We start from the raw sequence: 17,299 nt of genomic DNA, 5'->3' as shown, positions 1-17,299 counted from the left end.
GGGTCACCTTCAAAGGTAGCCCCACGTAGAGCGCATTGCAGTAGTCCAAGCGGGAGATAACTAGAGCATTAGTTGCACTAGCCCCATTCCATCCCCATCCCTGTTCCGTTTCCTTGTAATGATTATGCATTTCAGAACATATACAAAATATACAAAATACTGAATTCATCACAAAGAGAATGATTGCTTTAGTTATCTTAAATACTTGCTCTACATTTTTTAAAAGAGCAAGGTTTTTTGAAAGGCAAGCAATCTTTCCTTGTGCGAAATTGAGAAATGAGATTTTGTTACTGGGCTACGATTCATTACTGACTTTGAAAGTGACTTTGAATTAAATCCTTTATATTTCAGGTCTGCCAACACCACACTCCTACACAGTCTACAGTGTTATCTAGCCACATTTGTAAATCTTTTTAAGTTACAAGGATAAAAGTACAGTCACTTGTAGTTGTTTATTATAGAAGTCGTGCAATACAGGATCTTCCTTAATGCTCTTTTCTTCCCTTTCCCATTAAATCTATCAAGAAAATTATTGATTAGTTACCACATCACCTTCTGTCTAAAATTTAAAAGCAATATAAATATGCCTGTGCCTCATAAAACCATCCACCCTGCAAAGGATAAGTCTCTAGAATAGGTCTCCTAATTGTGTCTATTTACCTCAATGCACTTTGTCTTCTGTAGCTTTCAGAAGTTCTTAAGTGGTTGTACTTACCTTATTTATTTGTATAACATCTTTAAGGCTCTAAGTGGTTAACAGTATTTCTAAAACTTATGAAACACACAGAAATATAAAATATATGTTCAGTTTATTGGTATAAAATACATATAAACAAACAGAAAGAACCCCAGGCATGCCTACCTCCACCACTTAAAACCAGTCCAAACAAAAAAGTCTTAGAGTGTTTCTGGAAAATGCTAATAATCTGGTAAGCCCAAGGGAAACGGACTTCCCTCAACAGTGGGGCGGCCAAGAAAATGAGTTCTTGAAGACACAACTACAGCCAGGCCTGGGTCTTTATGGCCTGGATTTGAACATCTTCCAGCTTTACATACCCCCCATTTTTCATCTGCCAACTAAAGCCTTTTATACTCACCCCTGTAGTGTTCTGTTGATACAGTATGAAAAGGGTTGGAATGAGAACATTATTGCAAGTTCATGCTGTGGACAGGGTGCTTAAAAGCTAAATTCCTCTGTCTAACTTGTCCATTCTGAAAAAAGGATGGCCATTATTGTCAATTCCAAACAGTAGGTCAGTCAAAAGTAAGGCGGGTTTAAAACAAAAACAAACTGTACACAAATAGCGATGTCAAATCAGAGCCATTATAATTTGAGACAGAAGTATCAACAAATGAAGGTGAGTTGTTTGGGGCTTTTAAAAATGCACAGTTTCAAGGGGGTTTTTTCGTGTTTTTTCTTGGGGGGAAGGGTGCTCCATTTTCCACATTTCACTCTGAAAAACTCTTAGCTTGGCATTGAGATAATAGCTTTCTTCAGGCACTCATAATAAACACACAGTAGGTGGGATAATGTCCCACTGTCCCTACCTCTGGCCTCCACACATGCACAGGTCCCCTGAACACAAAGCATATACCCAAATGCATACAGAGCAGTTGTACATGTGATCTGTACCTACATTTTCCATGGCATGGGTTGCACAAACTGAAAGCTACAGGCACAAAACTCACAGTCGTATAGAAATCAGGAGAAGTCTAGCAGGCACATCATTGATTTCCTCCACCCATGCAACACTGAGTTAATTTTGAATGCCTTAACAAGAACAATGTCTGGCTTAATAAATGTAGCTGAAATTCCCCTTCCAGTTCTTTAAGTGATCTCTCGTCTTCCTCACAATTAAATGACTGAATTAGCTGATCATAATTTTTGTAGGTGTCAGGGTGGCAGTAGGTAAGTGAAACTTCCAGCTTTTTATTAGTTTTGAATGGCTCAAAAATCATCTACTTTATAATACATTTCATGTTTTACACATTCTTCCCAGTGACTATCAGAGTTGTTCAGCGAGTAAAATTAAAATAGAATAAAATTGAACTAAAATACTTTATGCTGTAGGCTACTTATGGATGGCACTTATGGAGAACAGCCAGGAAATTCTCTCATCTAAGGTAGTATCTGACAATTTATTCAAGACAGGGTGGAGACTCACTGATTTATAAGATAGCAAAAAAGCTTACATTGTTAGCATGTAAGCATTCTATACATATATAGAAGATCAAAGATAAAATGTTAGGAGTTTTTAATTAATGCAATATACAGATGATGGTTAGCAATATTCTCTTTGAAGATAATAGAGAAGTAACATTATAGCATGTCCATGGGCATGTAGCCCAGGTTCAGAGGGTATAGACAGAATAACTTATGGGGAAAGGGCCAAGGAAGGGAGGAATGTATAAATATTGCTTAAGTACAATGGGTGGTGTTTTGTGTGTGTGTTTTGGAGGTTTCAGGCCATTAAATGTAGTCACTTGTCCTGGCTCCCCCTCTAGGATTCAGTACTTGGACTGTCAGCTCAATCATTCCTGAAGGCTTTGTTTTACAAATCAGTTCATGGTTTAGACATAGATCAAGATACAGGTTACAAGGTTCAGAAGTCCAAAGCAGAGGTCTACGGTGCAGGACTAGGCACAAACAAATGCCTGGCATGCCTCTCTGCTCTTCTTTTGAAGAGCAGGGCAGACACAGTCATTCACACAATTGTTGCCCTAAGTGATGGGGACTGGGCAAGTAAGTGGGCACTTCTGCGGGTTGGCAGGGTCTGCTCACACCAGTACATCTAACTGCACGTTCCTAGAGATGGGGCCTGAGTCTGCCTGCCCTATTCAGGCTCACATGCCTCCCCAGTTGCCAGGGCAACTTTGCTCACAGGAGGAAGGGCAAGGGGCTGGCTCACTGCTCCCCCTCCTCTGCTGGAGCATCAAACAGCAGCAGGGTAGGGACATCATCTAGTGAACTACTCCCCGCGAACAGTCTCAGAGATCTCATCCTGTTCCTTCTCCCCCACTGTCCAAGCCTTCCAATAAGTCTCCACAGAGCTCATGACTTTCATGCTCCGCACCCATGGGCGTCCATACACCTGCAGTTCACAGGTCTTGGTTTGCCCGAGAAGCATCAATGAAACTGATTGACTAAGGCTGAAGCATGAACACTGGAGGCACTGTGAACGTTTTTTTGGATTCATATCCCTTCCAGTCAATCAGGTGCTACACCAAACCAAACTGACACTAGGAGTCCAGTACCTGCTCCACCTCAAAGTCTTGCTGACCACCCACCAGTACTGAAGGTTCTAGATTCTGGTGGTCTGTCTGGACCTTGATGGGTTATTGCACCACTTAATAATAATAATAAAGGTAAAGGTAAAAGGGATAGGGACGCGGGTGGCGCTGTGGTCTAAACCACTTGGGCTTGCCGATCGGAAGGTTGGCAGTTCTAATCTGTGCGACGGGGTGAGCTCCCGTTGCTCTGTCCCAGCTCCTGCCAACCTAGCAGTTCAAAAGCATGCCAGTGCAAGTAGATAAATAGGTACTGCTGTGGCGGGAAGGTAAACGGCATTTTCATGCACTCTGATTTCCGTCATGGTGTTCCGTTGCGCCAGAAGCGGGTAAGTCCTGCTGGCCATATGACCCGGAAAGCTGCCTGTGGACAAACGGCAGCTCCCTCAGCCTGAAGCGAGATGAGCACCGCAACCTCAGCCTTTGACTGGACTTAACCGTCCAGGGGTCCTTTACTTTTACCTTATAATAAGAATAATAATTTTATTATTTATACCCTGCCTATCTGGCTGGGTTTCCCCAGCTACTCTGGGCAGCTTACAGCACATCTAAAAACATAATAAAAACATGAAATATTAAAAACTTCCTGATACAGGGCTACTTTCAGATGTCTTCTAAAAGTTGTGTAATTCTTTATCTCCTTGACATCTGAAGGGAGGGCGTTCCACAGGGAAAGCACAGGTAGGATCTCCGGTTTTGACAGGAAATAGATCGGGCTAGCAGGGATTTGCGACCCTGGTGCCAGTTGGATGGCACATTCATAGGGCTGATGGAGTGGCAGCTTGTTGGCTTCTACCTTGTAAGGTTTTGCCATTTGATTTACATATGGATAAATGCCCCATATTGTCTTCCCAATTAACTGAAGGAACATGTGGGTGTTTCTTCACAATTAATGGGTGCAATTCACGCTTAGGCGCAAATATTGTTTTCCTCTTCCCACTCCTGCCAAAACAGGCAAAGCTGTCAAACAAAAACAGTTCCTAAAGGGAAGAAAGTTTGCTAAGTCTTTCTGTAGATCATATGAACAGATAGCTGCTTCAGGGCATTACTGTTGGGAGGAAATTTGAAATAAACAAACAAAAATATGAAAGAAACCTGTGGTAGGTATACTGGTAAGATTTTTTTTTTCATTTTCCTTTTATCTGTGGTATGGTTTTATAGTGGCAGATGTGATCCAACTGAGCCAAATTAATCTACAAACCAGATTAAAAAGAAACTCTAATTGAGGCTTACATCTCTTACTTTGGGGATTTAAGTTATTAAATTACTTGTCCCTCCCCCATGTATAAATACACTTTATTCTGCTTTCAAGCCAGAAGTCCCATAAATACACGGATGCTTTGCATAGCCTTTTAGCAAGTCCTAACGCATGTAGTCACCCAACCTATCTCAAGTGAAGAGCAGGAAGAGAAAGAAAATAACTCCCTTCAGCCAAATCCCTAATTTCTGTCAAGAGCTATGAAGTACTATGGTGAAGTTAATTAATTATAGAGTCAATTGGGGTTTTGTACCCAGATATTTTCCTGATGTAGGTCTTTGAAAGTCTGCCCACACTAAGCTCATGAATCAGTGTCATTTACAACATGCATTAAGATAATTGAACATTGTAAGGAGGAAATGTATACAAGAGAGCTAATATTTCATGCAGGAAAGCTCATTTTATCACTGCTAGAGTGCATATCAGACCACCTCACAGTTGGCATCATTGGAACAGAGCTTAACAGTAACTTGCTGTGCATAAATACTATTCATTTTTTTTGCATCTATTTCTCAGTGGATTAAAAAAAGACAGTAAAAAAAATTTGACTGCCACCCGCGCCACAACAGGAGTACAAAATGGCCAAGACTTAATGCAGAAACAGCCAACAGGATTTTAAATTTTGCTGACCATATGGATCTACTTGCAGAATTACTTGCATCTTAAACAAGAATGTTAAGCAGGAGAATTGTGTGTACTTAAAAAAAAAATCAACAATGATCCTTCCAAGTAACAATGGCTATTGTCCACTATGGAGTAGAACTAGCTTTGTTCCACAAATGTCTGTGGAAGAGTTCAGCCATTCTGACAAAACACTGAACATGACAGTTGGCATGCTACCTCTTGTGAAAATAGAGGAATATATTTGGATTTTGCTTCACTGTTCTTTTGCAGTGTAGTTTAGCGTGAACTTTTGGGACACGGGTGGCGCTGTGGTCTAAACCACAGAGCCTAGGGCTTGCCAATCAGAAGGTTGGCGGTTCGAATCCCCATGATGGAGTGAGCTCCCGTTGCTTGGTCCCTGCTCCTGCCAACCTAGCAGTTCGAAAGCACGTCAAAGTGCAAGTAGATAAATAGGTACCGCTCCAGAGGGAAGGTAAACGGCATTTCTGTGCACTGCTCTGGTTCGCCAGAAGTCGCTTAGTCATGCTGGCCACATGACCCGGAAGCTGTCTGTGGAGAAACGCCGGCTCCCTCAGCCTATAGAGCGAGATGAGCGCGCAACCCCAGAGTCATCCATGACTGGACCTAACGGTCACGGGTACCTTTACTTTTACCATTACCTAGCATGAAATTTTAAACAGTCCTCATGTGAGCCGAACATGGCTTCAGTGCTCAGAAAGGTGCCTTTGGATCAACTCACAAGTGTTTTGCTTCATGTATCTTAACAAACTGAAGTTTCTAAACATTAGCCCCTGCCTATCTGCTTTCAATCTCTTCAGTGCTAACTTAACATGTCTTACGATATTACACTAATGCACACCCAAAGTGCAGGGACTTAAACACAGTTCTAGGTGAGTTTGCTTAGAGCTAAGCCCTAATATGTTCCACAGAGCTTACTTCCAGGTAAGGGTATACAGAATCGCAGCCTTAACCATTTTAGGATACGGCCAGGCTTACATTTTGATTTGTCAGTTATCCTAACACACTCAGATAATGCAGACATTACTAAAACACCCAGGAAGTTCAACAGAGCCGAGAATTCACACAAGGTTCTCAGAAATGCCTCTTCTATTCACACTAAAAAAAAGAAAGAAATTCACAAATGAACAAAATAAGAAACAAAGGAAAGAGAAGTAGACTAGGTTCCAATCATCACAATTATTTAAATGACATCATGTGAGGTTGGGCTGATTTTAAATTAGTTATGTTATGAAAATATTCCCATGCAAGAATTTGCCAAATGTCCATGAGAACACACACAAACGGTCCTCTGGCATCTTGAATGCCAACACATGGAATTTAATCTTTGTTGGGTGCTGCCCAGAGTGGCTGGGGAGACCCAGCCAGATGGGCGGGGTACAAATATTATATTATTATTATTATTACTACTACTATTACTATTATTACATGCAGGGGACACGGGGCTGAGCCTCATTCCACTCCAATGCTTCTGCTAACAGGAAGACATGAAATGGGGCTGTAAATATTCAGCTAAGCATGATTACTAATCTTCCTGTGACTGGGAACACTGGCTGTGTGGGCTTCCTGATCAGCCCTGTGTGGGCTTCTAAAATTTGAAGCCCTCTTCAGATCTTCCTGCTCAATGCATGGAGGTCGGAGGGGAGGCCCTGTGTCTCCTACATGGTTAGACTTTTATAATGCCTGAAGAGGACTTCTCACAACGTACAACATTCTAAACACAAGAGACTACTATTTCGTTTATTTGATGAGGCAGTCTAGTCTCCTTTAGTATCACTTTACTAAGTGTTTGTAGCCTTGAATGCAAAGATGACAGAACATAAAAACCAAACACGTTCAGATAAGGAAACTGAATTAAAGGAGTGCCTGTTACTACAAAGAATATATTCTCTTGACAGGAGAGCCAAGCTACTCTCAAAAATGTCTAAGGGAGAGTGTTCTTGTAAGCTTATTTTAAATTAACTGCTTCTTTCATAATTGTGTCAAGGTAAATATTGTGAAGCACATAAATCTTAGAAGTAGTGCAAAGTTTTAGCACATTTCTACAGATTCAAACTCATGGAACAGTACACAGTACTAACTGTAATAAAAACTGAAATAATGCAACTTCAGAACTTTATGTTTTCAGTCCCTCCATTATTGAATGCTTACATTTGATACACAAACACAAAGCAACCATTTGGAGTCTTTATATCTACATTTATAACTAAAATATATTTCAAGTGCTATATACAAAGCCAGAAAAACACTTTTTGAGTAATCAAAAAGAAAACATTTGGGATTTGAATATCCAGGTCCTAAATATTTGCACTAGTATGTTTATTTTGAATGATGTCATAGCATCACAATTCATTTATTATCTTTTAACATTTTATATCTCACTTTAGAGACCGTAGAATCTCTCAAAGTACAGTGGTACCTCGGGTTAAGTACTTATTTCGTTCCGGAGATCCATTCTTAACCTGGAACTGTTTTTAACCTGAAGCACCACTTTAGCTAATGGGGCCTCCTGCTGCCGCCGCGCTGCCAGAGCACAATTTCTGTTCTCATCCTGAAGCAAAGTTCTTAACCCGAGGTACTATTTCTGGGTTAGCGGAGTCTATAACCTGAAGCGTATGTAACCCGAGGTACCACTGTAATTTATAAAAATTCATCACAATGAAGCTATATCAAAAGTAATGTCAGAAACTGCATGGCTTCCATGGAGTGTAACGATCTCTCAGGCAGCAGTTCTTTGCCTGCATCTGCTCTCTTCGCTGAGTGACGTCCTTTGGTATCATCCCTTAGGACCATGCCTTCCAAGTAGGGCAACCAAGAAATAGGTATTGAGGGTATTGATGTACCAAACCACAGCAGGGACCTCACACCTTGAGCTTTCAGCTTATAAAAGTTTCTAGCCCTCCTAGAAAATAAGTTATGCTACCCTACTAAGCTGTTTCTTTGAGATGAGCTAGTCTGGCTGCTTCCATCTTTCAACATCAGTAAGTGAAGTCAGAGCTGTGATTGATGAGAATGTTGTTTGGACACCAAACAATATGAATCGCTGAGGACCTAAAGAGCTGGTGTTTCCCCCTTCCATGTTGTGCACTTTCATTGCTTCTGTCTCATTTTCTTGTCCTTGAAATCTCTGTAGTTTGCCCTCTTTTTGTCCTACAAACCAGGATGCAAACTTCCAGAGTTGGATTCAATCAGGCATTCCATAGAACAGAGCTTTCCAGACTTTTCATGTTGGTGACACACTTTTTAGACATGCATCATTTCATGACACGGTAATTCACTTTTACTAGCAAACTGGAGGTTAAACTAACCCCTTTTCCAGTCCTGGGAGGAGTGGGTCAGAGGCCCCAATTCACATGGTGTTGGAAATGCTGCTTCCAGGTAGCTGTGCCTTCTGAGCACCTCAGAGACAAGAGAATGGGGCTGGGCAGCTGGAAGCTGCTCTCTTCATGCAAGGGATGAATTGTATGATTATAGTTGAAAATCTTTAGCCAGGACAATTTAAGCTTTTCTTTTCTTTTCTTTTCTTTTCTTTTCTTTTCTTTTCTTTTCTTTTCTTTTCTTTCTTTTGCATTTCTTAAATGGTGGTCTGAATAAGGAAGAGCTTGATTTTGGAAAGATCTGAGGTGCATAGCTTTTTATATTAAAACTGTAATTTAAATTTTCCTGGTACTATTTCAAAAATGGAACATAACTTCATATAATGCTATGAAGCTGTTGTTTATCATATATATATGTATATATATATATATGTATATGTATATGTGTATATATATATATATATATATTCCCACACAAGCGATTCTATCAGACAAAGGCATGTTATTTGGGACAAAAGTAGAGCATGTTAAAGTTTAGTCCAAATCTGGACTTCATAAATCTTTAAATACAATTTAATTCTATTTTCCATATCTATCTTATGAACTCAAAAGCTGCCAAATTTCATTTTAAAATGTCAGTTTAAATGCAAGTCAACTACAGGAAATAGCAAGAAAGAGGAATAATGATATCCTTTGAGCTCTATTGAACAAAGCCCTACAGAGGACCCAATGCAGCGTTGCAAACCTCAAGTAATGTTGTTGAAGTCACTGAGCTACATACCAGCTACATAGAAGAAAAATTATATAAGCAATATCTTTGTAATGAACCTTCAACCTGGCTAAGCTTACATCAATTTCTTGTCGCATTACGAGGGCCACTTTGCAGCTGATTAAAGACCTGAATTTTAATAGATTAATAAATTGCATTCAATAATTTTGCATATTACCAACTCCATAATCTAAGTGCTTTTGTGAGATTTTTACAAATCAATAAATGAAAACAATTAGTGCTGGCTCCAGATTTTTGTGGGGTGCAGGTGTCCTTGGGAAGATACCCTCAATGAGCCTCCTTCTTACTGAGGCTACCCTCTTGCTAGCATTGATGCCAATTCCTGCTACCATCTATCTTGCCACTGCTTGCCAAACAGCGCCAATGAGCATGAAAGCCACTGACTGACCCTCCTTCTCACCACTGCTGCCAGTGGCGTAGCGTGGGTTGCCAGTGCCCAGGGCCAGGTGGGAGCGGGAGGGAGGGAAACAGATGGAGTATGCATGCACATTCAACTGCCTAGAGATTGCAGCTGCAGAGATAGGAAAAGAAGAGTTGTTCCATTGTTTGCCACGTCCTGGTTTGCACAGAGAAGCCGTTTTCAACAAAGCCCAGTGACGGGAGTGCAGGCAGCACCGGGTGTTGAAATTTTGCACCCCTAACCATTTTGTGCTGGGGGGCAACCATCCCTGTGCACACACACCCATGCTACACCACCGAATGCTGCTGTTCCAGGCCAGGGTGAGCAGCAAGTGACTAAGTGGGCTCCATGCTGAAGAGAAGGAAGCACTTCTGGGATGTGGGTCATTGGCAGATGTCTATGCGGATCCTCAACACAGGCCCTGAAAATCATCCCTCATTGTTTGAAGGAAAGGCCAGCTATAATATTTCCTTTCTCGTTTCTTATTACACTAATATAGCACAATAAAAAGCCAAAATTGCATGTGTGCCTTTAACTTACAGCTTCACTGATTAAAATAGGCCTTCCAATTAATCAGCTGAAGTTGCCCCACTGCTTGCGGTCATTAGTTCTTCTGCCTTTAATCAAACTCTGTATATCTGATGACATACTTTACGCGTTATGAACTTACAGGCTAGCAAGCCATCAATATTCTCAATAAAGAGAAACTGTATTTTCTGAAATATGTCAGCATGATGCAGTGTTTATACCCTACTAATTCACAGGTAGTAAGTTGTTAGTTTAGCCCAGAAGGTGATTCAAATGCATTTTACTATAAAAAAAAAATGCATCCATGCAACTGCTAACAGGCATTGCAGGTAGTTTTGCCCTGTTAACAGAGACTCTCAGAGCCTTAATAGAAGCGAACATGAAGGTGATGCAAGTCTGGATTCGAACCAAGCTACCTGAAGGACCTTTTCCTCTTAAGTGAGTCAGCCCATCCTTCAAAATCAGTCATTATGCCTCTCTTGCATGTGCCATTGCCTTCTGAGGCACATTTCTGGGAACAAGTAAGAGAGCTGTTTCTGAGGTGGTGTCTTATATGTGGAACTCCTTGGCTGAATGGCTAGTTTTTCTTCCTTTTTGTATTCTGCTGGCAACTGACAGCTTTCCCTTTTAAACAAACTGTTCTGTTGTTGTTTTGCGTGTTGATCATTAGTGCTGCTCCTTGCGGTTTTGCTTTTTGCTGCCCTTTTACAATTCTGTTAATTTGTGTTTTAAAGTTTGGGCTATTTTTGCATATATATATATATATATGAATGAAGAACTGCAGGTGCTTTTTTCCAAACAAGTGATAAGACATTATTTCCATCATCATTTAATATCCACCCTGCCTCTCTGCAAGCTGTCATAACACTCTTATCGCAAGAAAATTAAAGCATGTGCTTGATTATTTAATAACTGAGTTTAAACTAAGAGACAATGTTTGTTTAAACTCGTGCTTCCAAACCCATCACCTTCCAGGATGAATTCAGAGATTAGAAACAAAAGAAAAGAAAAACAGAAGATGTATTCTGCAATTAACACCAACATGAAAGAAGGTAGGTTCTGATACATAAAATCTTTTCCACACAATATTTCCCTACACAATGTGGATATATTCAGGAGAACACTAATAAGTGACCCTGTGTATCCACTTTTACTGCTATCTAGGAGTTTCCAGTGGTTATCATAGCTGAAAAATATCCTGCTACTACTGCAGACATGGCCACCGGGAAAAGTACACAGCATGGTCCATGGAAAATAGATTTTTAATGTCTGAACTGGCTCAAGGTCTCTAGTATCATGGTTGTAGCAAAGATTATGGGTATAGGGAGCACAAAAAAATAGAAACATATTTTAATGATAACGTTATTAATAGAGATGATATACTATTTTGAACTTGAGTTGCAAAAATGATATATGTGTGTATCTCATCCTTTGGTTTTTAACTTCCAAAGTTGGTTAGAGTAACCTTAGGTAATCTGGTTGCACTTTTCCTAAACAAGCAGGTGTGTAACTAGGGGGTATTCTGGATCTCCAAATAAACTTGGGGGCACAGAAAGCCTGCCACCAGCTTTGACAGGCAGTCCAGTTGGGATCCAATCTGGACAGAGAAAACCTAGCTTCAGTTAGTTGTCTATGTTCTGGTAACCTCTAGGTTAGATTATTGCAATGCATTAGAAACGGGGCTGCCTTTGAAAACAGTTTAGAAAGTGAGCATATTACACCATTTCTGGTCAGATTGTGCTGGCTACTGCTTAATTTCTAGGCTCAATTCAAAGTGCTGGCTCTGACCCAAAAAGACTTATGTGGCTCAGGACCCAAATCCTTCAACGACTTTCTCTCCGCACATGAACCAGCTTGGACCCTGTGATCAGAGGGCCTTCTCTGGGTGCTTCAGCTGAGGGAGGTGCAGAGAGTAGCTACACAAGAATGGGCTTCTTCAGCCATGGCTCCTTCTGTCAGTTTTTAGGCACCAGGCTAATATTTTTAATATTTTTTAATTTAACCTGCTTTTGGGTGATTAAGTTGGCCTCTACTATGCTGCTCATGCTTTAGTGAGGTGGGATAAGGTTTGTATTGTTAGATAAGCATTTTAGAAATTTGTATTGTACATGGTTTAAAATTTGGCTTCTCAGTGATTTTATCTGTTTGCATTTGATTTTGAGTCGCTTTGAGATTTGTTTGCATAAAGCAACTAACAAATGCAATGTATGTGTATGTATAATACTACATATCTATAATTGCTATGCATATTTCATTTTTACTAGATATGTTCTTCTTGAGAAGCCAGTGTGGTGTAGTGGTTAAGAGCAATGGTCTCGTAATCTGGGGAACCGGGTTCGCGTCTCCGCTCCTCCACATGCAGCTTGGGCCAGTCACACTTCTTTGAAGTCTCTCAGCCCCACTCACCTCACAGAGTGTTTGTTGTGGGGGAGGAAGGGAAAGGAGAATGTTAGCCGCTTTGAGACTCCTGAAGGGGAGTGAAAGGCGGGATATCAAATCCAAACTCCTCTTCTTCTTGATATTTCTGTTGTATATCAGTTTGGAAACATTTTTGGGGAAGAGATTAATTTATGTATTTATATACTGCCCTATCTCAAAAAAATTATAAGCCATATAGAACAATAATCAGGATGGTTTCTGTAACACAGTGGATATATGGATTAAAACTGCAAGAAACTGTAAACTATTTTTTTAAAAAAAACCCGAGTAAAATGAGTTGCATAAACAAAATTTGTCAGGCACACTAAAATTAGCTAGGTATTATGTGAAAAGGCCTGACCAAAAAAAGAAAGGTCTTCAGCTGGTTCCAATACATAAAAGATTTGCTACCAGGCAAGTCTCCCTGGGAAGAGTATGCCACAAATGGGGTGCTAAGTAGACACACCTGCTTAACCTGGCAGTCAGTAATGTAACCATGTCTTAACCTGCATAAGGTTTTGTTGTTGTTGTTTAGTCGTTTAGTTGTTTCCGACTCTTCATGACCCCATGGACCAAAGCACACCAGGCACTTCTGTCTTCCACTGCCTCCCGCAGTTTGGTCAAACTCATGCTGGTAGCTTCGAAGACACTATCCAAAAATCTCGTCCTCTGTCGTCCCCTTCTCCTTGTGCCCTCCATCTTTCCCAGCATCAGGGTCTTTTCCAGGGAGTCTTCTCTTCTCATGAGGTGGCCAAAGTACTGGAGTCTCAGCTTCCTTCCAGTGAGCACTCAGGGCTGATTTCCTTCAGAATGGAGAGGTTTGATCTTCTTGCAGTCCATGGGACTCTCAAGAGTCTCCTCCAGCACCAGAATTCAAAAGCATCAATTCTTCGGCGATCAGCCTTCTTTATGGTCCAGCTTTCACTTCCATACATCACTACTGGGAAAACCATGGCTTTAACTATGCGGACCTTTGTTGGCAAGGTGATGTCTCTAGTTTTTAAGATGCTGACATAAGGTTTTAAGGAAGGGGAAACTATAGTCCTCCAGGTGCTGTTGGACTTGTGAAGACCCTGGTATCATTGTAGAGCAGCAAAAATAGAGAGTGTCCTCTCAAGGTGCCCTCTCAGCTGCTGAGGAATCCACATGGTTTCTTGATATACTGGAGAGTTGCAAGGAAAGTAGCAGGAAGGACAGTGACTAATGTCTAGGTGGTATAAATCTCAGGATGTATCTGAGCAAATTACTGCGACAACCGTGTGGCAATGATGGCAGTGGAAAAGGATTTCTTCACCACATTGCATTCTCAAGTAGCCATCGAGCACTGAAGTGCATGGCCTTGAATGAGATAATTCTATCCAATTAGGATACACATAATAATAAAGAAATAGAATAGATTGTATGTTTTAAATCCAGCCACAAGTGAAAGAGGAATGAGCAAGAAATCAATTTTTAAAAGTTTGCTATATAAAATTATAGGTACCAAGCTGCGAAACGGAAATACAAAAAGAAAGAAAGAACAAAGAATAATTCAAGCTGAGACTACCTTAGGCAGGCAGCTGGTTCACACTTAGATATTTGGAAAGCAGCCAGACAAGTAGATTTTCAAATGCAAAGAGCTGACTTACAAGTTTACAACCTGGCTGCAATATTTTAGTACTTATTGATTTGTACTTATATTCCACCAGAGTGTGAGTAACAGCAGGTTAAATATAAAGAGCACAGCCAATTTTAGAAAACAATAAAATGTCTGCCTTCTGAGGAGAGTCGAGCGCCACATCCCACTATCTTGAAGAGGTACATTTGATGCCACAGAAGATTAATCTGTCCCCCTCCTTATTGACAATCTGTTAACTAGTGAAGAATGTCCATGATGTTTATTGATGCTACCTCTGCTGTAAAGGATTCTATTTTAAACTTTTTCCTTTTTTTCTGAATACCACTTTAAGGGCCCTTTTTGGGTGAAAGGTTTGCCCATGATTTTTAATATAATAAATAAATGGTGATTAAGATGGAAAAATATTGAATGTTATCTTCCCTTCTAATAGTGAGTTGTAACATTTATTGATTGATTTCTAAGTTCTCTTGTACTTCCCCTCAATATACAAATATCAATATTTTCAAAGTCTCAAAAAGGCACCTATATTGAAGATCTGGCAATGTGCAAATATGTTGAAAATATAACAATGAATTAATTATAAGAAAAGTAATTATTATTTCCCCCTAGTTTTACTCGGACATTTAAAGTGCTACATTATCATTCCATACAATTGTGTTGCGGTGCTTACATAGTATGTGGTATGTGAATCCCCCCCCCCCCGATGCCTGTGGGCAGGGTGAAATGACGCAACAGCCATGCGCCCTTCAATCCCAGCCTCACAAAGCGAGGCCTTGTGTCCTGCCAGCCCTGCACCACTTTGCGAGTCTGGGACCTGATCCTTCACAAAGTGGTGCAGGGCTGGAAGGGTGGCAGGAGGAGCCAAATGTGCAGCACCCCCTAAAAAATGTGTCTCCCTCCCACCACACATTATGACGATGGCGGACTGAAACATTACTTTGACATGACTTCCCCAGTAACTTTGGCATAACTTCACATGTTTGTGGCATGAGGATCCAAACTCACAAATTGCACTATCTACAAATCACATTATTCTTTTGGTTTCTAACAATTCCTGGGCAGCACTGGGCACTCCCCGCTAGCGATTATATATTCTATCCATTCTGCAATGAAAAACCACAACATTTGAATAAACTGCATAATGGATCCAATAGAAGACTAAAGGAGAAACACTCCAAAGCAATCTCGAGTTACTTTGAAACAAAGCTGACGTTCCCTATACATGCATACATAATCCATACATACAGTATGAACGTATTTGTCTTTTAGCTAATATAAGAAAATACTTTATCCTCTTACCAGTTTCAGTCTCCTGTTTGGTGAGGTTCCTGTGGTTGGTAAACAATGTTGTAGTGTCTGGTGAGAGTGGCCTTTCCTCTGGGATGGTAGTACAGGCACCTAAGTTTCAAATGAAATATTTGTAAACTAAAGGAATATACATATAAAACGAATTAAACTGATTTTTTAACACTACTCAAAATGCAGAAAAATTATGAGTGGTTCATTAACTGTTATACAAATACAGCCCAAGTGGACCAAGTCAAGGAGAAGGAACCTGAGGAAGTGCCATCCCATGAACTGGTCGTAAATAAGAAGGCAAGAAAGAGAAAACTGATGGAGGTTAGTGGGTCAGTGCCCTATTCACACTCATGGACTGGCTTCCACTGCTTCTCAAAGCAACTATCTTAGTTGCTAGGCTAGTCAACTGTCTGATTGGGCAAGGAATTCCACAAGACGGGATGGGGTGAAGTGAACCATCACCACTTCAGACTGTAGATTCAAATGCATGTAATGAAATATTCACCCGTGCAGAAGGAAGATTTCCATACATGAAAAACTAGCATGGTGGGGAAGAGACAAGGCTGCACTGTTCTCAGACATCTCGTTTTCTACGTCAGTAGATTTTAAAAAATGATGTTGCATTTAATCATGTGAACCCCTACCTAAAGTTTAAAGTGGAACAACATTGTCATTTGTTCCAATTCAGCTTTTGTGGGCTTTTGAAGGAAAAGCGTGGGGGGGGGAGCACAAGGATATGGCGCTTTAAAGTGCAGACCTGTGTCTAGAAAGCGCAGGGCAAAAGGGAAATGTGGATGAGCCCCAAGTTGAAAGCAGCTCTTTAAAACAGGCCTGAAAACCAAAAAGGAAGATGTATACTTACAAAAAGAAACTCCATATTATGCACAGAGCGTATTATTTCACAAAAGAAAATGGGAAACCTCAATGTATGCACACATATATGTACACATATGTACACATATGTACACATATGGCAGCTTTAAACTCCGAAAAAGCTCCAATATGCATGGAAAAGTCCAATGCATAGGACATTTTCCATCATGAACAGGGAAAAATGTCTCAGCACATAGGGGAATTTGAATCATGCTCTTTGGCACGTGCACATTGCCAAAATAAAGCATAAGCTATATCTGCTGCTGATTCTACAGCAATGTAACACTTAACTGACAGCTACATGAACACAATCAATTCCTACATTATATATTTTCAACTGAATGCAGACACTCCTTTCTATGTGCAAGCTAAAGAAAAACATGAAAACAATTTCTCTAAGCTTCTTATGTATGCAACCCTTGTTTCTCAGATAAAATCCAAGATTAAAACTTTGTGAACATAATAAGCCACTAAAGTTTCATTGAAATAATGCCCTTTAAACAATATTTCGTAACACTGAAATTATGAGTAAAATGTCACGTAGCCCATTAGCACGTATAAGGTTTCTGCACATGAGTAAAAATTCTGAAAGCTTATTTTCAAAACTGAAATCCCAAAGGTTAAAAAGCCTTGAAAATTAATACCTTTGATACTAACTATTTCATTAGGCATCAGCACAACTTTTCCGTCCAAGGTAACTTAATCACTGTCAAAAAATGTCACTTTGCCATAAGGCACCTCATGCTATTGGCTGGAAGTAAGTAAGACATCCTGATTTTGGTTTTGATGTCAGAGGTGTGTTAAGATCTACTTGTCAACCTGGACTGTTAAAATGTAGCAGTATTAAAAGCAAAAGTGATTTTCCCCA

The 17,299-nt window shown here is 40.3% G+C and overlaps 1 protein-coding gene across 3 annotated transcripts in view; it reads right to left on the bottom strand.

Annotated features, from left to right (window-relative positions):
* Nucleotides 1-17,299, bottom strand: part of BBS9 (Bardet-Biedl syndrome 9) — a 235,887-nt gene that overhangs the window by 87,785 nt on the left and 130,803 nt on the right. For all 3 annotated transcript variants that reach the window (XM_079947531.1, XM_079947530.1, XM_079947529.1), the window contains exon 21: nt 15,559-15,657. In XM_079947531.1, coding sequence (XP_079803657.1) covers nt 15,559-15,657 — 99 coding nt within the window. The remainder of the gene's footprint in view (nt 1-15,558; nt 15,658-17,299) is intronic.

Source organism: Podarcis cretensis (genome assembly GCF_951804945.1).
Source record: "Podarcis cretensis genome assembly, chromosome: 12".
Classification (NCBI taxonomy): Eukaryota; Metazoa; Chordata; class Lepidosauria; order Squamata; family Lacertidae; genus Podarcis; species Podarcis cretensis.
The sequence above is the reverse complement of the archived record's forward strand: the minus strand, read 5'-3'. Positions and strand labels throughout refer to the sequence as shown.